The following is a 23,280-nucleotide window of genomic DNA, read 5'->3' as shown; positions in this document are numbered from 1 at the left end:
TGTTCGTGAGGCAAGCACTTTATACCTGAGATGTCTCCCTATCCCTAAACAGGCTGACGCATATAAGCTAATGCTACCAGTTCTCTCTACTCTAACCTAGTGAAATTCGAAATAAGGGTGGGAGCCAGTGGAACATTCATTAACTAGAAAACTTGGTCTGCCATCTATACAGAACAGCAAACCATAGGACATGAGTTCAAATCTGACCTCTACATGTTTGAAAATGAATTTTGCTTGAGGCACATATCCATCTGTTCAATACCATGAATGGCCGCAGCAGGGCGGATGGTCAGAGCTACATCTTTCAAAGCTCTGTTGGGTAAAACAGTGAACTCTAAGTGGTTTCCTTTTTGTTTACTCATGCATCTATTTCCAGGGACCTTAAATATAAAACCATGGGCACAGAGCTGGAGGCTCGGGGATGTGATCTATGCAGTTACTCTGGCTCCTCAATTAGAAGGCCCTATGTTTGCTTAAAGGCTTTGTACTTTGCTTTTGCTTGTTAGTTTGAGACAGACTCACTATATAGCTCAGTCTGGCCTTGCACTTCCCCCCACCTCAGTTTACTAATAATAGGACTATAGGCTTTTGCCATAATATAGCTTAAAACTCTTAATCAATCTGGAGCAAAGGTCCTTGCATTTTCCTTTTGTAAAAGGTCCCCAAGGTTATGTTCAGGATGGTTTGGTAAAAGGGCAGCGAGTGGGAAGAACACAATGAGTCTGTCATCAGTGCTCCGGAAACCTTCCCTGCCTTTCTCTTCGATGCTAATTGTGCTGTATTTGTCTCACTCAGTTCCCAACTTGGCTTGAACTTTGTTGATTGTGATATTGTGACTGGGAAAAGGGAGGGCACACATGGCCCTCCTTCCCTCAGCACAGAGAGCAGTAGTGCAGGGACAGCACACTGTGGAAGCTTGAAACACTCACATGTGACAGCTTCGACTACTTCATTAAAAATGGTTAAACTGTAGTGAAATCAAGAGTATGTAGTTTTTGTTGGACTCATGTAGGTATTTAAAAAATTATGACATTCAAGATTCAAGAACATTTTTCCTTTTTAAAAAAATATAGTAATATCTTAAAGGATTGCTTTTTGTTTGCTTGTATTTGTTTGTTTGTTTGTTTTGTTTTGTTTTTAGAAGATAAAAGTTTTAGTACAACTTGTTCCCCAGGATAGAGGTAAAGGCAAAGCAGCTGCCATCTTACCATTGAAGTTGGATGTGAAACAGAAAACATCATATCTGCTTTTATCCTTGTCCCAAAACCCATAGTTCCTGACTCCTGGCACCGTGTTTTGGCCCCCGCAGGGCTCTCGTGGTTTGGTGATTGGGTACTGCACAGATCCATCACTGAGCCAGCCAGCGTTGCACCAGTCCAGCCCACTCCGCCAGGCATCGTACAGCTGGTCGAAGGAAGCAATCACAGCATCCTGGTCCAGACAAGCCTGGCGTGCCTCGTGAAAGTTAAGATTGTAGCGTCCCAGTCGTGGAAAGTAAGGGAACACCACACCTGTTCAAAGGAGAGACGGGGAAGGTCATTAGTGATAGAACCCTGAGCATGTCCACTTAAGGAGCCTGTGAAGAAAAAGTGCAGTCTCCAGACTGACCAAGGTTTTGGTCCACTTGGAGTGGTTTCTTCCCGCCCCTTTCTACTTCACACACTTTGTTGTTAAGTATCACATAAGTAGCTATTAGTTGGACTGACAACTTTCGTGATTTGCCTTCACTGCCAAGAGCTCAACTTATGCTAAAAATGTCTCCTTTCTGAGAGAGATGCAGCCTTGTGTTACAGTATCTCAATACTGTTATTGGTTATTAACCTCAGATCATACAACTGCTGAGCTTTTACCGGAACACAAAAGTCAGGGGATGTAGTACTTAGGCAGCCTGTGTTTTCAAAAATTTACTTTTTTTTTTTTTTTTTTTTGGAAGATGTTGTTATGGAGTTAGCAGTTAGCTTCATGTAATTTTTGACACTAGTATAAAAAATACGTTGAATGCTTCAAATGTGTATCTACTCTTATGTGTACTGCTGAAACCATGCAAGTCACTGTCTCTTCAGGATTATTATTTGGAGAAACTTAAGTTAAATTTTCATATCTAACAAAAACCCCATTAGTCTCATGTTAATACAGTAATTCTGTTCTAGAGAAGCACACCCTATGTGAAGCATGATAACTTTTTGTTTCAACATCTCATGTATTCCTTAACTCTTGCTTCCTGCCCTCAAAACAGCTAAAACAGGGGTCTTTTACTTTAAAAATTCCCATTATTTATTTAAAGGCCAGGCCCCCCCCCCAAAAAAAAACCTATTAAAAAATGAAGTCACCTCTCCTACAGCAGCTATATGGAAGGGACCTGAAATGGGCTTTGCTTTTACTGTTTTCATTTTTCTCTATTAATGTATTACATTACAAACAAAACCCAAGGATTTGAAAATGATTTCCATATAAATAGACCAAAATAATTGCTTCTTTAAACTTGTGCTATGCAAGATGAGTACAGAGAAAATATCCCTGAACTGACTTGTTTAGTCCTGAAGAGTCAAGGATGTCAGAGAACAATCCCTTAGGAAATGCAAAGAGCATGAATTGACATTTGACTTTGGGAAGAAGCAATGGCCTTCTGAAAGCAGTTCTTTTGCTCAAATAATTATTGGGGGAAACTGAGCTGTCTCACATTCTACATAGGTCTTTAGGATTCATTTCCAAGTTAAATATTCAGAATTGTGTCATTTACGTCATATTAAGAAAGACATCTGACAATGTGTATCTCCTGTTGTTAGTAAAAGATAATTCAGAGCACACGTTAGAGATGTGATTACAACAAATTAGTATCTCAGTACATGGAATGTGTGCATTTTGTCCCACTGGTCCAGTTATTGTATGGGCTTTAAGTTACATGCAACAAGACTGCAGAGCCTACTCTGGATCATGTATAATCGATCCTCTAATAACCAACCGTGGGCAGTGCGTTCTTTTCTAAAATATCCTGGATGTTTCTACGAAAGGACTTGAGGTTCTAAATCAAGTCTTTCTCCCTGTCCCCAGCAGGCAATCCAGCTGGCCGAGATCAGTGCAGGAGAGGGTCCAAGAAGGCTTTCTGATCTCATTCTGCTTTCTCAGGTTCTTGGCTGATGGATCTATCAGCTGGATCAGAGCCATGAGAAGAAGGAAAGGCTCTTGGTTGCCACTGACTATGGTAAGGAGGAGGAGGAAGCTGGAGATGGTTCTCAGGATGCTCTGCCCTGCCCAACTATGGCCAGAGTGTGTCCCTGCATGGAAGTGCTACAGTGCTCCCTGCATTATAGCAGGCTCTCTCTGCATCTCTGTTTTCTCTTTTCTCAGCAATCCCAGATGTGTCTCTGAGAAGGAAAATCATCTATCGAGCAATGATTCTCTTGGTAGCTAGAGGTCAAGGGGCAGAAGAACTCCCAGCATCTGTATCTGAATATAGAAAAATATTTGTGCCACCTTTTCTTTTCCAAATGGTTCATGATAGAAACAGTGGGAAATATAGTCGTCTTTAATTTGTAATAACTTTAAAGATCCAGAAAAAAATCACGTATCAATTCACTATCCTGTGTCATGGTGCCGCTTCTCATGGGCAGTAGAACAGTTTCCTTAGTCCCTGATCAACTGAAATATAATTGAAATTAGTTTGAATCCAGTATATAAATATGAATATGTATTTACATTTGAGTTGCTTTCTATTTTAAAATTATGTCATTCGATCCTTTTATAATGTCACAAGACTTTTGTAACTTTTAGAAAACATTTTAATATTTTCTTTAAAAATGAATAATTAACTTTTTTATCAAATCTTTGAAAGCCAACAGCATGGCTTACCAGGATTAACTAGACCCACAGTCCATATGTGTCTTCTTGAACTTCTATGCAACTAGATCAAGTGTTCTGAAGCCATAGGGCTTTGCGCTGGATTTTATCAGGGAGCTAAAGCTGATGAACTTCGACATGCCTGACAGAATCTTGAGGGATTCATGAGGCCCAGTGGTCAAGGTTACCATTTTCAAAAGACAAAAAGACCTTTTTTTTTCTGGGATAGCATAAAAGCTTCCAGAAAACACAGAGCTATGATTTTGTAAAGGAAACCATCCTACCAATATAGTCAATTTCATTCTTCAGTGTAGAACACAGATGAAACTCATGAAAATAAGACAACTTGCACGATATAGAATGAAGTCTTAGCACTTTCCTGGAGCGAGGACTGAGAAGTAATGAGTTGAAGGTGAGGTCACTTCTGCTTGTATAGCTTTGTATTTGTTGACTTTTAAGCCTATTGAATGTATTATCTACTCAAGAAATAGAAAACCTCCCCAAGTACCTGAATTATTTGATATTTGATTTCTTAAGGACCCTGAGCCATTAAAAGAATTACTTCTTTTCAAGAATATTTAAGTAAATCCAGAGGTTACTTTTTCTGCTAAATTAATTTCTGCAACCATCTTACAGAATACAATTACATGTATTGCACTGCAGATGTCCTTTACAAATCTTACCATTAGTTGGAAACAGAGATAATTTTAGAAGCATAATAAAAAAGGATCTAATTTGAATTTCTCAATAACCACACAATGGGATTTAAGTTTTGAATAGCATAAGGCTATTTCCAAATATTATGAATTCAGTTGCATTGCACGTTTCTCCTTGTTGTGAACAGCTTCAAATTTGCACATGAGTATTGCACATACATTTCAAAACTGAAAACTGGAATCATATGCAGATGGCAAAATAGAAAAGAAGAAAAACTTGCTAGGCAAAGACTTATGGGTTCTTCTATTATTGCTACAAGAACTATTACATGTTACCCTGTGGGAAAATAGACTCACTATTCCTTTAAAGTTTAACATGCTTTATGAATGCCTACCTTGTAACTCCAATGCTACCACGGCAGTATCGTCTTCTAGTCCTTCAATCACCTCACACTTATATCTTCCGTAATCCTCCAGAGTAAGATCTGTGATGACCAGGGAGGCATCATTATCACTGTCTCCCTTCAGAAACACTCGACCTTGATAGCCTCCATAGGTCTTCTTGTGATATCCCATGGAAACGAAGACATCGACTTCCCTGAGGTAATCTGAAGTTAGCTTGGTCCACTTAATGCGGATTTTGTGGATTCCCGAGCCAAATGCTGTAGGGTCTCGATAAAATTTACATGGCAGTGTCACGTTGCCACCTCGGTGCGAGAAGACCTTGGCTTGTTCTGCTTCCACAAGTAGACGGGGGCCATTTTCCGCTAGAACATGAAAGAGAAAGGAGAAGCAGAAAATAATTTCATGGGTTTTCAGACTCCTTTATATAATGAAAGGGGCTATCTGACCTATCCTCTATGTGGTTGCTTTGAAGCATACATTACAATATCTCTATTAGCCAAGAGGTATCTGCAAGCCAGTCTAAAACTGGGAATGGTGTACACAGTCATCATTATAAATTATGGGATTCAAGCAGTACTAATGACCTTTGTGATAATTCTAAATACCATTTGGATTTCTTTCAATACGAGCCCCAATTTTCTACTGCTGTTAAGTCTGAAATATACTTATAGAAAAACTTTAAAGAAACACAGTTCACTTGTGCCTTATCATTATGGCCGTGCAAGTACATTTATATTTATGTCTTCAATTTCCAAGCACTTCTAGAGTATGCCAAGCAACATTCATTCCTTCCATTTCAAGTGAGACTGGGAATCGGAAGGTAGTCTCAATGCTAGGGACAAACCACTGTAAGTTTTGAGCTACATCCTTCAAAACTTGAAAGCTTAAAGTGTTAAAAGTCATAATTATTTTGTAGTACCCACTAACTATTTCAGTCTTTATTCCCTTCAGGTTGCCTCTCTTCCTCTCTATTTCCTTTCTTCCGTCTTTTCCTCTTGTTTTACACCAAACACTTCCACCGTTATTGTTCGTGTCCTTTGGTTTCCTGTCTTCATTCTCCAAGGACGCCATAGCTTTCGAAAGCGCACCACAATAATATAAGTCGCCAAGTCAGCAAGGCTGTCTCTTTTAGAAAGCCAGCTGTTATTTTCAGAGCTCGGCTTTCCCTGGGGTTTCCCCTCGTTAGAGCTTTATGTTTTTGACCTTGACACATTCTATTGAGGATGTTTGAGATATGCAAAGGAAAAATTATGAGGACACTAGGACAAGCATACCTCTTGTCTACACACAGTTTCCAAACCACAAAATCTACCTTTTACATAGCTTGGCAGTCCTTGCACCCTTAGAACAACTGCTTTTGAACAATCCTTGGCCCTGAATCTTTGAAGATGCTCAAATCACAAGGACAGCGGTTCGCAACCTTCTTAATGCTGTAACCCTTTAATACAGTTTCTTACGTTGTACTGATCCCCAGCCACAACATTATTTTCATTGCTACTTTATAAATAGAATTTTGTCACCGTTATGCATCATAATGTAAATGTTTTTGGAGGTAGAGGTTTGCCACAGGGGTCACAATCAAAGGTTGAGAAACACTGCAACAGGAAGAGTAACTATTTTCTTTGAGATAGAACTTAAAACTTTTTAAATGACACGTGTATACCAGATTATGATTTAAAAGAAAAATAATCTAGAATCAGATGTTTTTGATGGTATTGTGATCAGAATTTGGTATTCAAAACTTAGGATATCATTGCATTTATGTAAATGAGTTTCAATCCTCAAAAACAGAAAGAATAGCAAAGTCATCAATGTTCCCACTTTTAATAGATAATGAAAATAATGAATAAGACTTCATAAAGTAGCTAATTAAAATGAATCACAAGCACGGTTCATTAAGCATTTGTATATATTCCAATCATTCTCTTCTTATTTAGTACAAGAGAATCTGAAGAGGAGAAAAATGAATCTCCCTTTTACTCTACCCTACATATAGTTTCCCCAACTCCAATGTCTGTATCTAAGATCTACCTAAGCATCTCTAGTCATCTCTCTTGGGGAGGGGTGGTCATAGGGAATGCTGCTGACTAACCATGCTCAATTTGGTTGTTTGAATAGGATTGGCCCTCATAGACTCATGTATGTAAATGCTTGCTCCCTAGGGAGTGACACTATTAGGAGGTGTGGCCATTGAGTAGGTGTGGTCTTCTGGAGTGTGTGTCACTGTGGAGGCTTTAAGTTCTCATATGCTCAAGCTAGGTCCAGTGCGGCAATCTCCTCTGTTGCCTGCAGATCAAAATGTAAAACTCAGCTCTTTCTGCAACACCATGTCTGCTTGCATGTTGTCATGCTTATCACCATAACATTAGTGGACTAAACCTCTGAAATTGTAAGCCAGTCCCAGTTAAATATTTTCCTTTCTGAGAATTGCTGAGGTCACGGTGTTTCTTCCTTGTAATAAAACCCTAAGACACTTACCAATAACCATAGGGAACATTGATGCCTGATATTTGAGGAACACACCTGGGCTTTATGCCATGCTGGCTTTGAAGTATAAATAGAAACACTACACTTTCTACAAGAGGTTTCCGTTTTATAATTTGTCCAAATTGTTCAGTTTAAAGTAGAAACCAATACCTCAATACAAAGATAAAAGGCACAGCATCGGATAGGAACAGAGATTTTCATATCATAGTGAACCTAATCTAATCTCTCTGGGTCAACTGGTAATTCTTTCATTGGGGCCAGCTCCTTTCATGCAAATGAATTAGGGATGGTAAAGCTATCACATAGTAGACCTTGCACACATGAAACACTTAGAACAGCATCAGACTGTAGCACGTGGCACTAACTGCCTAGTTTCTGTTGCGTAGCTTGCACTCAGTAAGTCTCAGAATACTACAGCAATGCCTACTGGTAAGCACAATGTTCACATTTATAGATTTTTCAATATCAACTACTTGTAATGTTTTTGAGCCAAACAAGTCAAAATCTAAATAATATATATCCAATGCCACTTATTTATTAAGGGACTTGGGCATTTGTGAAGTTTGGTGCAACTGTAAGATGTTTCAGGATGAAAACAAGGTCTTGTTTCATAAATTACTGAGCTAGAGCAAAGAACAGAAGTCATGTATAAAGGACTAAGACTTCTGATGTTCTTCTCTGTTTTTAACTGTTAAGTCTTCTGCAGTATTTCATGGTGGGTAGAGGTATACATTTCAGAGTTTAATATGCTTTCCAGTGTGTATGATAGTCTAGGGTTCTTTTTTATGGAAATGATGAATTTCCTGAAATTCAAACAATTCTGGGAAGGATGCCTAGCACATTTAGTAATGAATGACCATCAGTGTTCACTAACTCACACCCCAGCACGGCCCTGCTGATGGCTTTGGTTTGCGTTTGGATGAATACTGCAGATTATGTCGCATTAAGCATGGCTGGAGGGAGGGGCTCGATTACCAAACAGAAAATATGGAAGAACGAGACACGGTTAGCAAGTCCGAAGCTTTTAAATTTCTCTCAAAGCCCTACTATAGCTCAGTTCCATGTCTACTTCAGGTGAACGCTTAGTTTAATCTTGGTACCAGGCTCTGTGGCACAGGCTTTCATTCCATGGACCAGCCCAGAAATGCACCAAACAAGGACGTGAAAAGGAAGTGACAACAGCATCAGAAAAGGAGCCAAGATCACTGAAGACAGGATGCACAGTGTTGCCTAGAGCAGAAAATCTTGGATCTGATCATGTCCTTATAAATCCTGGCTTCGTCCTATATATTCATGATCCCATCAAAACTCTTTGATTGACAGGGTGATCTCACAGCAATACACTATAATTTTCCCCTTTCTCTCCTTCCTCCCACTTTTCCCAACCCCCCATACTTTTTGAATACATCTTACTGCTTAATTATTGTTTATATATGTATGCATGTATATGTATATATGTTTATACAAATATTGATAAATAAAGCGTTTTGGAAAAAAAAATTAAGCCTGGATCATCAGAATCAATACTTCTAGTTTTTCTTAACAAAATGAAAGAATAAATATAACAAAGCTGCATCCGTGTGCTGGTTTGGTTCTTATTGTCCACTGTAAGTTCATGCAAACACGTAAGTACAATGAAGACCTTGTCCTTAATTGAGGCTGTTTACTCAAAATATAAAGGTAATTTGGGAAATTAAAGATGCTCAGTGGAGCATGGAGCTTTTCGGAAGAGCATCTTTTAAGTGGGAAATTACTTGTTTCTATCAGAAATGGTGAGTGATGGTAACGGCAGGGACTTGATGCCCTTCCAAGTGCAGTGCTTCCTCCAAGGGAAACAGCAGGGCATGGTGAGAAAGACAACCGGGGATGCACTGGACCGCTGGCAGCCTCTGATTAGTTTACAGACTGCTGTGCAATCTGGAGGAGAGATATAGGTGCAGACAATGAACGAAGCGTGACCCTTATGTCTGCCACGTACTTTAGATGAACTCTTTAAACAATAGGTCAAAAGCGATTGCACAAGAAATATTAGAAACACAGCTTTGAAACTATACCTCTTAGTTCTATTAGAAGTGTAAGGTTTTTGAAGTTCATATTCAGAGAGAAACCCTACCTGGGAAAAAGGTACTGTGAATCAAAGCTTATCCCTTTGAAATAGTCATGCAAGATAACAAGTCTTGTTAGGTTACTTGCCCCCATGGTGTAGGGAAGGAAGCAGGTTCCAGAATTTTAGATTTCTTAAATCAATTGGAAAAAAAAAATGTGGTGACTTATTTCTGATAGTTATATAGGAGAATTAAAAATTACTCCTCTACAAGAAAAACTACAAAGCAAAACTGTTACTTTTTGTGTTGCTTGGTTTTGAGTTTTTGATTTGTGGTAAGGTTTGTAAGTGCATATGGCTATGAGCACATACACGCTTGCATATTCACATATATACATACCTATATTTAAATCCCATTCTCGTGTGCATGCAGGGCCACTACTTACTTTCCCTGTAGAGTGCAGCCATCTACTATCTCTTTTCAGAATTGTTCATTATATAGAAAAAAAAGCTGATTTTTCTTGTATTCTCAACTCATAGACAACAATGTGGCTGCAAGCACCAGGACAAGTATTCAAAGACCTTGAAAAAAGCTTTAAAAATAGTTTCTAGAAGAGATGAAAAATGTGTGTGTGTGTGTGTGTGTAAGGGATGTTTGTCTGTCTGCGGGGCATATTTCTATGTTTTAAAATCTCTGAACTTTGCATATGTATTACATATGCATGATGGAATGAAAAATAAATTAAAATGTGAGGAATTCCTTAATAAATAAATAGCCAACTGAAAACAACAAATGTTTGTCTATGGTTCCTCAGGAAAGAGATACAAGAAGTCCCAAGGGATGATTTTGGTATATGGACATGAATGAAGTATTAGATTATTTTTTTTATGCTCTCTTAATAAAACTAATATCTCTAAGCAAGATGCTTTATTTCACTTTTCTTAGTCTTAAAAGGCAGTGTTTCCAAGAACCCTCATGGTGTCTGGTTGCGAATTATAAATGAAAGCCCCAGTGCTGGAAGCAGGGTAATGAAGGTCACCCTTTCAGCCGGTGACTGCCGCTGCTTTTCTGCTTTCAGTAATGTTGCTTTCAAATTGCACAAGCTGCAAGAATATGCTTCTCGCATCCAGTTTACTGCCTCCCTTTGCTCGGGATGCCATCTGTAACAACCACAGACTCTCTTTGGCCAATTTCGTCTCATGACTCTACTGTACTATCTAGAGCAATACATTTTACAGCTTTCTCAGACAGCATGTATTTTTCCTCTGAGACCTGCATTTTCTAGTTTGATGTGCTATGGAGCAAGTACCCTCTTAGTAGCACACTGTCTCCTCCCTTGCTTTCTGGCTAAGTTGACTGTGATGGGAAACCATTCAACATTCAACAGTGGTATTGTTTGGGGCAATCCTGATTATGAATGCATGTTATGTTATTGTTATCGTCAACTTCACTTTGAAAAGTAAAGAAACGTGCCACTACTGTTTCAAATCCTGAAGGTGTATTTATGGCAACGTTGAAAATATGTTTGACATTGAAAGCAAACCTGTCTGCTTGCGCTAGGCATCAAGAGGCCCAAAAGAACTCTATTTGGTCAAATGAATTACATTTTAAAAAGTCTGAACTCTGAGTTGTACACTTGAATCTGTGTTAAGGTACTGGCAAACACTCTGCCTTTAGCACTTGCATTTTCATCATTTTTTTTAGTATAGGAAGACATAAGAAGTGGGGGTGGTTTATCCTCATTTTACCAATAGACTTCTGTGTGGGCTCTTCCACCCCTGTCAATTATGTCTTTACTTTTCACTGGTAAAGGTAACCAGTTAAGCATCTGGACTATGCATGACTCTCCTATCATTCTGCCTAATCCCTCAGAACCTCAGTTTTCTCATCAGCAAAAGAGAACAAAACAATTTCACCCAAGGATTCTTATGAATATTTATTTAAACTGAACACACCAGAGAGCCTTGCTAATGCTGGACCAGCGAGAGTCCAGTTAAAGTTACTTGTGCTAAGGACTGCTCACTCACTGCTCAGCATAGGTTGGGTGTGTTCAACAGGTCATCTTGCACCTTGCCAAGCTCAAAAAACAGTTCCTAGAAGCAGCCTTTTCTTAAAACCCTGCACCTCATCAGTGCTTCATTGATTCTTCTGGGACAGTGATTCTGGATAGCGCTGCATGTGAGGACCATCAACTCCAGTCCCACCCTGTTCTTCGGGCCCGCTGGCAGTTAACAATTGATGGGATATGAGGTTTCATTTTCTTCAGTGGTGTAGCCTGTCATAAGTTGCCCTTGCTCTAGTAAATAAGCTCGCAGTCTTGCTCAGCCTGAAAGTTCTAATTAAACTCAGTGAGTCACACGCACAAAGAAGACACTAATGTAGGGGGAAAACTTGTGTGCAAGAGAGGTTTCGGTGGGAGAAAGAGAATGAGAAAGGGAAAGGGGGATATGTGAAGATGCCCAAAGGTCATTATATAAATCATGAAATGTCAATCATTAGGTGCAAGTGCTCTCTCTCTCTCTCTCTCTCTCTCTCTCTCTCTCTCTCTCTTTCTGTTTCTGTCTCTGTCTCTCTGTCTCTCTCTCTTCTTTATTTCTATATAACACCATTTCTTTCTGATCCTTCCTCAATTTCTTTGTAGATTATTTGGATGTCTCCTCCCCCGCTCTCACCTTCATCTTGATCTTACTCATTAAAATCACCTTGGCAGCCTAGAGGTACATTTCTACTAAGAGCCAAGACTAAACTTTCCAGTGATTCATTTCATTCGGGACACCATTTTAAACATTTGGAACAACATTGAATAGAATAAAATACTAACTACTTTTACCCATTTCTGTCCTCAAAAAGTACTTCCCAAGGAGTGGCGAAGTTTACATGGAGCCTATCTGTTCACACGAGAGTGAGGTACTCAGGAGAGGTGACTGCACGAGTGTGAATCTCAGCTTCAATAGCTGATTGCCGGGGGCAGGTCACTTAGTCTCTGTCAATGTTAGTGTGACTCTCCAGCTACTTACTGCTGTTGGGAGGATGACTTGGAATGATAGGGCCCACCTTCTATCAGTCTCCATACCTGCAACTGATTGTAACTGTCAATGCAGATGCGTTAGCATTCTGCCATGAAGTCTGCTATTGAATTTAGAGCAAGAGATGGTGTTGGTATTTTTGTTGACTTAAGAGTTCTCTGGTTAAAGTGTGGGTCAGAAACTGAAGGGGAGGCTGTCTGGAGGCCATTCCACCTGGGTATTCATCCCATGTGCAGTCACCAAAAATAGATGCTGATATGGATGACAGGAAGTGCATGCTGACAGGAGCCTGATAGGGCTGTCTCCTTAGAGGTCCTCCAAAGTCGGACATACCCAGAGGCAGATACTCACAGCTAACCATTGATCTGATCAAGGGTTTCCCAATGGAGAAGTTAGAGAGAAGACTGAAGGAGCTGGAAGGGTTGGAGGCCCCATGGCGAGAGCAACAAACCAACCAGCCAGAGCTCCCCAGGGTCTAAGCCACCAGCCTAGGAGCACATAGGAAGGGACACATGACTCCAGCTGTATATGTAGGGGAGGGTGGCCTTGTTGGGCATAGGTGGGAGAGGAAATCTTTGGTCCCATGAAAGCTGAACACTGGGTGTGTGGGGGAATCTGAGGGTGGGGAGGTGGGAGTGGGGGGTAGGTGGGGGTACACCCTCATAGAAGCATGAGGAGGGGGATGGGATAAGGAGCTCCTGGGTGGTGGGGGGAATGGGGTAAGGGGATAAAATTTGAAATGTAAATATAATATCCAATAAAAAAAAGAAGGAAAAAAAGTTCTCTGGTTAAAAATCTTCAGAAATTAAATGTATTGATGTTACCAGTAGAGAACAGGTATAATCTAGCATTAAATTATTATTAATTTAAACTGAGAAAAAATGGATCAAGATATCGTAGGAAGACTAAGGAAAACAGAAAAAAGATTTAAGTAGGACATTCCTGCAGCGTGTTGAATGACATTTTAAAGATAAATGGAATGGCTATTGTATTCTCATTTTTCTCAATGTTTGGGGATCACTGAAACAAAGGAAGTGGAAAGATTTTACAAGCCATAGGCTATGGATGACTTCAAGGAAACAGTGTTTTCTAAGCAGAGCAATGCAGTTGCACGTATACACTTAGAACATTTGTGACAACATGCACAAGTCTTGTGCAGGCTTAGTCCATAAAAAATCCCAGTATCGAGAGGGGAGGGGGTCATGAAGACCTCCCCTGGCTAGGATGTTATTGGCAGCTGATAGATGCTAGGAAAGGGAGAGTCAGGTTTTTAAAGGATGAGGGCTCTGGTTTGTCAAGTTCCAGTAAAGACCATGCATCCAAGAATATATAGGCAATGCAAACTCTATTTAGTAGGCTTAAAAAAAAAAGAATAGGCACCAATGTGGGTAGGGAAGGTGATCTGGCAAGTGTCAGCGAGGGAATGAATATGACCAGAATACTTTGTGTGAAATTCTCAAAGAGTTAATAAAAATGAGAAGTAATGATAAATATTCTTTCCAAGATAGTGACTATCAGGGTTTGTTTCAAATTTATAGAGAAACTGGAACAATAATGTATTCTATTTCATTTACTATCCGTGATTATCTACATATTTCATAATTGTTGAAATCCTTGTACTATGTAGTAAAGGAACAGAACTGAAGTCTGCTTCCATGCAGAACATGTCTACTGTAACGGTCAAACAATTTATAATTTTCACAAAGGACATTTAATTGTGTGTACTGATAAGATTAACATTATTACATAATGGGAAAGATAAAATAAGCAATACAAAAGCACTAAAGAAAATATTTAGGAAACTTTGTGTTATTGTTTTGAAAACACTCATGAATTATTAATTCTTCAATAGACATGATATTAAATTTGGTGCTAAAGAAAATAAAATACAAGTCTGTTGGCATTGTGAAGGCCCTTGAACCAACAGATCTCCAGGGATATGAGGGGTATTAAGCATGCAGGACTGTCCTCTCAAAAGGAAGGACCCAAACCCAGTTCTTCCATACAGAAGACTGGGAACTGAAGGTAATTAACAGCCTGGTGATTTGTATTATCTGCTGGGTCAGGCCATATCAAAATATTCATAACCAGGATTAGAGATACCCAATAGTTATCCTTACATTATCTGTTTAGCCACTTGTTTCTCCAAGCTCTCACAACCAGGACCAATGGTGGTTAGTAGCCCAAATGACCTCTATGCTACCTGCATGACTGAGACCAGAGTAGATCCTTCCTTAGGTCCCTAAGAAGAAATCACTTGTACTTTGTCTTTAGTTTCCATATAATTATGCCTTCTTGTGCACGGGGGATTGTATTACATCTTGTGGTTTCTTTCCCTGCCTACCATGACACCTGACCCCAACACCAGTCAAACACAAATGCTTTGGTTGATTAGGGTTAGAAACTTATGTGAACAGCTAGGGTAGGTGAACAATGTGCTGAAAAGGACTACAGCCAGTCTGGGAGCACACATCCCATTCTAAAGGGGCAGTAGATACATGCAAGTCCTTCCAATGTTGTTCCAGGAGATACACTCTGGGAAGCAGCAAACCATTGCTAAAAGCAATATTTAATATTAAATCCTCTGTAAGCATTTAGGTTTTAACAGTTTTTTTTCCTATCTATATATCCAGGCTAGTTTGGAACATGATTTTTTTTTTTTTACTAATTTTCTCAAGTTTTGAGATTATGGGCATATGCTACCATGTCAATTTAGAATTAAAAATTATGAGAAAAAATTTATATGTATTATAGATCAGGATTTAGACCCTTTGGAAGTGAATATACCTTCACTTTTTAATACTCTCTTGTTCAAGTTGTTGGTTGTGATGATCTCCAAATGAGATCTTACCTCTACCTGCATACTCTACCTCCACAGGCTATCCTGTCTAGTCCCAAAATCAGTGGACTTATATCATTTAGTTTATAAATATCATATGCATGGGGAACTCTGTAAACTAGCAAATCCACATACCTTCTGGCAATATATTGTGCTGCCAATATATCTCTCTTCTTTTATGCTAACCCATCTTCTCTGTTTCTATCAGTGTAGGCCTTTGTTAAAGTAATTATTTAAAATGGCCACTGCCAAGCCGACTGTCTAGGCTGCAGTGTCTCTGCCTAGATCAGACACAATGTTCTGAGGCCATGAGGACATGTGCATGCTGCAGCTAGAAACGGCCAGCCAAAAAACACCAGCCCTGCCACCCACGAGACACCAGCATGGGAGATGGCTCTGCCAATCTTCCACGCTGTCTCTGCAAGGCTGGACATTGCCCAGACTACCCCACCAACCATGTGGGCCCAGTAAGAAAATGAGACTGTAATGCTTAAATTATCCAAAGGCTTATATATTCAGTAAATATCAATAACAAGATGCCCATACAATCAGAAGTGTAACCCAATACCCAACCTAGATATACCAACTACCTTTGACTGGTGGAGACGCATGAACATCTGCCTCTGTGTTCGCCTCTCTCATTCCCCTGTTTCTCCCCTAGCTCCTCCTTTTCCTTCTCCTCTTCCTCCCTCCCTCTTCCTCTTCCTCTCTTTAATCCTCCCACCTTATCTCCTCCTACAGGTCTTGCCTTCACCACCATTCATTTATTCAACATGAAACCTGTAAGCTGTGTTTTAAGATACCTCTACATCCATTCTCAGTAAACTCTGGTATACCTACATCCATTAACATAAACAGGCCATCTACACTCATGTCATGATTTCTCATGGACACTACCTAAGTCCCTCTATTCCCTAGTTACATTCTGTTGTTATAAAAAACTGACTAAAGACAGCTTAAAGATGCTTTATTTGGCTTACAGGTTATATAGTTCATCATCTAGGGATGCTCATGCAAGAAATTAATGTAAGAGCTTGAAGCAGAAACTATAGAATGTGGCTTACTGGCATACTCTGTGGCTTGTGCATCTTACTTTCTTTTCCAGATCAGGATCACTTGCTCAGGGGTGGCACTGTTCACAGTCAGCTGCACCCTCTCACATAAATTATTGATGAAGAAAATGCCCCACAGACAAACTCAAGAAAATCTGCTGGAGGCAATTCTTCAACAGTGACTCCCTCTGCCTAGGTGATTCTGGTTTGTCAAGCTGACAAAAACTAACCAGCACGCTCCTAAAGGGTTACCTCACATTGACTCATGGGCCAGTCATTATAGTGTGCTATCCACATGGTCTTTTATAGGGGGCAGCCATAACAGAGTATATCTTTGCTTCAGACTTAATATTTGTACCAGTTAAATATAAAATGCACGCCTGGATGACAACATACTATAGTAGTCTAGTTTTGGTTTACTCCTCCAGTTTCATTTTACATCATTAGTTTGTCCATTGGAAACATTCAAATTCTTTGGAAAAACACAGTGGAGGCTCTCTTCCACATCCTGCCCACACAGTTTACACATTTGATGTCAATAAAATGATTCTTACTCTAATAGGTTTCATACATGTCGGATGCAGTATGGCTTTGGGGGGGGTTCATTTTTCTCAGAATATCTATGTATCTGTCTAGTGAAGAGCAGAAAAGGTAAGATAAATTCTGCTTGACGTATTTTGTTCAATACACCTCACATGACAGACTTTGAACATAAAGTGATATAACACACAGAGTGTGTACATGTGGTGACTAATAACTGATTATCTAGGGAAGCCCACATGTGTACATAAATGGGGCAAAAATGGCTACCTTTTGTACTGATGACTGGATAATGGTTTCTGATATTGCATATGCCTCATGGTACTGTATGAGAACAGAGTGCAAGAATACAGTCATGTGAGGAGATTTCTGAATGCACGTGAGAAAACTCCAACAAACCAAGATGAGTCTTTTGACCTCAGTTTCTTCAAAAGCATGGAATTGTTCTTGGAATGTGCTTTCAGCCTCTCCAAAGTACAGAAGATAGAAGTGACTTGACTTCATATTATTCATAACAATTGGCTATTGTTATTTGTTTATATGCCTCTATTGGGGGAAAAAACCTTATCTACACATGTTATTTGCCCTTGTGATTATACACTTTACTCATGTGACTCCTTTTAAGGCACAGAGTAAAAATGTCTGATGCTTTGTATAAAGTTGTGTATTGCATGAGACTGTAGTCTATCTCTTTTATCAGCTTCGTCTCCTAGAGTCCGACTGCCTCTAGAGTGGTAAACAGTACTTTATTATGGTCATATAAAAATTCTGAAATAGTCTTAAGTTACTGTGCTCATTTTTTCAATGCTTTTAATTTTTCCATAATAATGACTTTGTTTTTTTCTAGATACCATTACTGTAGTAATTCTTGAGTGTTTTAATTTCATAGAATTTGACAGTGTTTATATTCCAAATGACTTGATTAAAACAATAGATTTTCACTATATTTTTAAGAACTGAAACAATAAAGAATTGTTAATATATTCATTATGTAGTAAAATAAAAAGTTAGCATGCTATAAAAACTTTGGTTAAGTTCTTTAGTTGAGTCAAAACTCATTCTCATATACTTTTGGTCAGAAAAGAGGCTTTACTAATTAGCCATTTGTTTGGTTGTCAATATGTATTTTTTAATAATTTGATTTCTTTCACAGTTTCTCGATTTTATTATCCAGAAAAAGAGCATAAAATGCAATGTCTATCCAATGAAAATTTATTGCCACCTGAAAGGAAAGTTTTGTACCTAGAAGTATAAAACTACATGGTTTTAATTGATAGTTAGCAGAGTAACATAAAATAATAGTGCATGTTATTCATTTCAAACTTAGCAATATTCACAAGCTATATTTTATGGGTAAAAATGCTAAGTATTCAAAACTTCAGTGAATTTAGATACATTGTTCTAGATGAGACCCCTTTGTGACTACTTTTCTCTCTATATTTTCCTTTATTTAGTCATTTTCTTCTCCCGTATTACCTTTGTTGCCCTAAGGGTAGTGTTAGTGTGTTGAGAAGACAATCTGTCCTTCGACAGATAACTGGTGTCTCTGTAAAAGCAGTCTAGAGTTTTGCAAAAACTTGAAAACATATTGCTTAAAATTATGTACAAAAATAAATATATTCAATATATTCAATATGGACCAGAAATCATAAATTGTGACAAAAGTATGTATGTATTTAAATACATATTCATGTATAATCAGTAGTTCTTTGTGTGTATAGGAATGTGTTGTATTATTGTATGTGTGGTATATTTATGTGTGCAAAGGTATACATGCAGATGAACACTTGTGTGTACACATGTGATGTGTAGAATATTTATGTGTGCAAGGGTGTACATGTGCATGCACAATTGTGTGTACACATGTGATGTGTGGTATATTCATGTGTGCAAAGGTGTACATGCACATGCCTGCTTTTGTGTACACATGTAATGTGTGGTGTATTTATGTGTGCAAGAGTGTAAATGTGCAAGCATACTTGTGTGTATATATGTGATGTGTAGTATATTCATGTGTGCAAGGGTGTACATGTGCATGCATATTTGTGTGTAAACATGTGATGTGTGGTATATTCATGTGTGCAAGGGTGTACATGTGCACGCATACTTGTGTTATGCCTGTGGAGGACAGAGCTTGATATCAGTTGTCCTCCTTGAACTCTCACCTTCCATATTGTTTTTTACTTTGAGTTTTTGTGTTTCTGAGGCAGGGACTCTCACTGACTCTGGAGCTCATTGGCTAGGCTAGGCTGGCTAGTCAAAGAGGTTCAGGAACCCTTTTGTCTTTGATTCCCCCCTCTCTCTCTCACAGTGCTGAAGTGGTACCACAACCGGCTTCTTATGTGGGTACTGGAGAATTCAGAATCAGGTCCTTATGCATGTACAGTGTGCATTGTACCAACCAAGACCTATGCTCTGTGCTCAGGTATATATTTCCTGCTACCTTTCTCTCTCATCCTTCATTTATTTTCTCTCTTCCTTTCTTTCTCTTCACCCCTCTTTCTTGTCCTCCCTTCTTGTCAGATTAAACATTTGCATGTCTATATTTCTAAAAAAATCTACAACAAAGTTGTAAAGGTGCTACCACAAAAGTACTTAGGTAACTTCATGCGAGAAGCTCAAGGATTCACGCTCAATCAATAAAATGTAAAGCATTTATACCCAAGTATCTAAGGAAAATATATGGATTATATGTAATATTAATTCAATCATTTAGTTTTGCTTGGGGACTTTGAGTATAAAATAGAACTTTAGTGATGAATACAGGACATAAATTATGTTTTCATAATAATGTGAATTCTAAATGCTTTTTCTACTTTTTTGAAACCACACTGCTTATCAGAACAATCCAGTAATCTGTTCTTCAGACAGCCAATTTAATCACTGAAGCGCAATTGGCACAGATATTTTGTTTCAAGTTTTTTAATTCCTCTGGGTTATTACAGATAAAGTTTAAATATGAGAAATGAGTCTAGTATTTCAAGAGTGTAACAGAGGCCCCCTGACTTCTTGGTTCCACACTGTGCTGTGAGGTTTATATTTGTATTATAATAGACCATTGAAACTGCAGCATGCCAATTGGACATGGATTCTTAGAACTCTGTGCCTTGGAACTTTAATGTGAATGGCAGTGCTGTAAGGAAGGGAGAAAGGGTGGGGATAGTGGGGATGATTCTTTGAACAACTTTAGAATAAGTTTTGATTTATGAGGAGACCTTTACAATGCTGACTTAACCACATGTCTGTATCAGCTTCTACTAGCAAATACAGGCCTGGTAGTTCAATCACCTGAAAGCCTTAAGTAAGTCTTCCAGGGAAACCTACACTTTCGAAGAATATGAATTTACAATTGAAATGAAGTGGACGATCAAGGCATTTGGAAAGAATCCAACAGTGTATGAAATCATTTGAATAACTAGGGTATCTCAGGCTACAGTCCCTTCTAAGTGAATCTCAATAGGACACATGGGATTTTGAGGGCTGGGCTATAAGAGTTTTCCTTGTTCAAATAACTTTACTCTAACATGAGTAAGTTTGTAAATAGTATTTTCTTTAAAATAATATTTTCACTAATTGGGTTTCACATAGACTGGTTGGATCACACGATATATAGTATAACTTGAGTAAATCTTGTAAGTTAAAAGCACAGTTACATAAAGAGTGTTTTATATTAGACTTGATTAGTAATATTTACTAATCAATATTAAATAGTAATATTTACTATTACTAATGATTCAATATTGCCATTTAATTGAATTGAATCCTCTGACTAGAAGTTAAAAGGATATTTATTATTCTTCATCGGTAACCACAGCGTGTAAATACATTACAGCCTTGGGAAGCAGCTTCGGTTCTAATACATACATTAGGGAAAAAGCTGAGCTAGCAGCTTCCTTTAGAAAATTTACAATTATATAATTTCTCTCCATGCTTCAACAGTGGAGAAATAAAGCTTCTGGAAGCAAACAAAACTGAAAAAGATGTTCCTAAAATACCCAGAGACAGATTAATTAGAAATTCTACTTTCAACTGCCAAAATATTTACAGGACAATATTTCTACCAGATTTGCACTCTCAAAAAACCTTTACTAATCTTGCTTTTAAACAGTGAACGTAGTTTTCTGAGATTACACTTTTGACCTTGAAATTATAACTTAATGTTTAATGTCTTTTTATCAAACTTATAATGTCTCTGATCCCCAAGTTGAACTTATCTAAAATTACTAATATTATGCAGTTAAGGCATCATATTCTGTAATCCTTTGTTTAACGATTTAGCATCCGAAGGCAGGTGACAGATTTTTTTTTTTTTTTTTTTTTTTTTTTTTTTTTTTTTTTTTTTTTTTTTTTTTTTTTTTTTTGCTCCTTGGACTGCCTTTCCTTATTGCATAAGTCTCCCAGCTTTCTTATTGCAGGACGTCCCTCACCAGAAGCTTAGCCTGACAAAAGAGCTGCATTATACTGCAGCCGCTAGCCTGGCTACAGCTCTCTGGCTGAGGATCAGCTGAGCTCAACAGAAATATGCAGGGCTAGTGTACTGGTCCATAGGAACGAAAGCTTTACACAGCGATTGTAACAGGGTCAGCCGCTATTTCTCAGCCATAGTGTGCTTGTTAATTTTCTTATTGGCATTGTTTTTCTCAGTCTTAAAGCAACTACTGTGACAGAATGACCTGACATCCTAAGTTTTCCTGCATTTTTAGCTCTCCCCTTCACTTAGCATTGAAATGAACTTCATGCACCCCACTCTACTTGAAGCTACCAATCACACTGAACAGCCTGGCGTTAACTGCACCAACTCACTGCAGTTGGAGGTTCTTAAGATGTCCAACTTCGATTGTTCCCGAGTTCTAATGTCCCCCTTATGTATTAGCATCCATGCACCAGAAGCATGCTTTCTCATTAGCAGAAAGAGAAGGAAAAAGTTCATGCAGCAGACCAGAAATGAACAAGCATCAAGCACCACAAATGTAAGTGACTGAAAATTCATCTGACACGCATTTGAGAACTTGTGTTCTCTTACCTTGGATGTGAATAACTCTGTCTTGATCCGGAGTGTAGCTGTCTGAAAGGTGATCAGCCCAACAGACTGAAATCAGCACCAGGAAAAGTAGACTTCTCATCCTTGTAGCTCAGACTCTTCTCTGCTGTAAGGATCACATACAGAGAGGCTTGAGAAATTTGGAACCCTTCCGAGTGTTGCACTGCACAAATTATTACCGCCTTATCATTGTGGAATGGGTCTCTAAAAATATTTAACCCACTCTGTTCAGAAAGTTACTGTAGCAGCTTTTGAGAGCTGACAGCCGAGCTTTGAAAAATTTCAGTTTCTCGGAGGCAGCCAGAGTCCAAACAGTGTTTAACTCTGTCTTTGCAGAACTGTAAATCTGAAAATGTAAGACACTCTGCCTTTGGCATGAAGACTTAAAGAGTCAGACAGAGCTTTACTAAGGGGGAAAGTAGTGTCTTAATACATTAACCCCTGAGTTGGGAGTATAAGCTAACAAAAGAGCAATTTGGCACTTTTTTTTTCTGAATATTTATTCAGCCAGCCTCCTTAGGAACTGAATCTTAGACCAGAGCAAATAAGGAGTATTTGCATGAGCCTTGATATTACTGTTCATTGCACGTGTGGCTTCTTAAGCAGGTTAGATTTGCTTGTTCTAGATAGAAAAGAGGATTTTAAAAAAAATCAAGCAGAAGCAGTTGCATTTGGTACGGATTCACTTACCATTGTAAACACTGCTGGGGTCTGTGGTGAAGAGTTGAAAATTTGGACAAACTAGATTAGAACTATGCATGACACTCCAATGCAGTCAAACTGATTGATTTTTTTCATTCATTCCAAGCTAAAGTGCTGACACATCAACTCGGAGTGTCAGGTAGGGTCTCTGCAGTCAGCAGAGCCCTGCAGGGAAAGTCCCTGCCAGGCTCACAGGGCAATTAGGCAAATGAAGAGCTGAAATAGAAAGGGAGGCATAGCTCTGATCCTAAGTGAAAGAGGCAGAGCCATCCTTTGCCTGTCCTTTATCCAAAACTGACTTGATAGGAGAGGACAGAATGCAGCACCCCCTAAAACTTTGTTATTGGAAGGACCAAAAAGTAATTCGGCGCAATACAAACCTCCCATCCTTTGCAGTATTTGCAGGGAAGAATTTCAGTATAGTTTCTGTTTTAATGTAGAAGCAGAGACAAACATCAAGACAGACTTTCTTTTGCTCCCAAGCACACAGCAGCCTTAACAATACTGGCTATTTTTAAAGCTGAAATTGCAGAATTCTGGCTTCTCACACTAATTTGTTTTTTTTCCAGGAACGCCTGGCTCTCTGGGATACTTATATTAATGAGTTTACTGTCTGTTCCTGGAGGTTCTTGAGGAAGAACCTAGGACTT

The 23,280-nt window shown here is 38.7% G+C and overlaps 1 protein-coding gene across 2 annotated transcripts in view; it reads right to left on the bottom strand.

Annotated features, from left to right (window-relative positions):
* Hapln1 (hyaluronan and proteoglycan link protein 1) overlaps positions 1 to 23,280 on the bottom strand; it is a 66,157-nt gene that overhangs the window by 5,111 nt on the left and 37,766 nt on the right. The window contains exons 1-4 of one of the 2 annotated variants that reach the window (XM_076927113.1): positions 22,619 to 22,786; positions 21,911 to 22,034; positions 4,889 to 5,260; positions 1,209 to 1,511 (exon numbers count right to left, since the gene is read on the bottom strand). In XM_076927113.1, the coding sequence (XP_076783228.1) occupies positions 1,209 to 1,511; positions 4,889 to 5,260; positions 21,911 to 22,010 (775 nt within the window). In that variant the 5' untranslated portion in view covers positions 22,011 to 22,034; positions 22,619 to 22,786. Of the gene's footprint in view, positions 1 to 1,208; positions 1,512 to 4,888; positions 5,261 to 21,910; positions 22,035 to 22,618; positions 22,787 to 23,280 lie in introns of those variants that run through there. The other variant, XM_076927112.1, reaches the window with a different exon arrangement.

The sequence above is a fragment of the Arvicanthis niloticus genome, chromosome 29 (assembly GCF_011762505.2).
Source record: "Arvicanthis niloticus isolate mArvNil1 chromosome 29, mArvNil1.pat.X, whole genome shotgun sequence".
Taxonomy (NCBI): Eukaryota; Metazoa; Chordata; class Mammalia; order Rodentia; family Muridae; genus Arvicanthis; species Arvicanthis niloticus.
The sequence above is the reverse complement of the archived record's forward strand: the minus strand, read 5'-3'. Positions and strand labels throughout refer to the sequence as shown.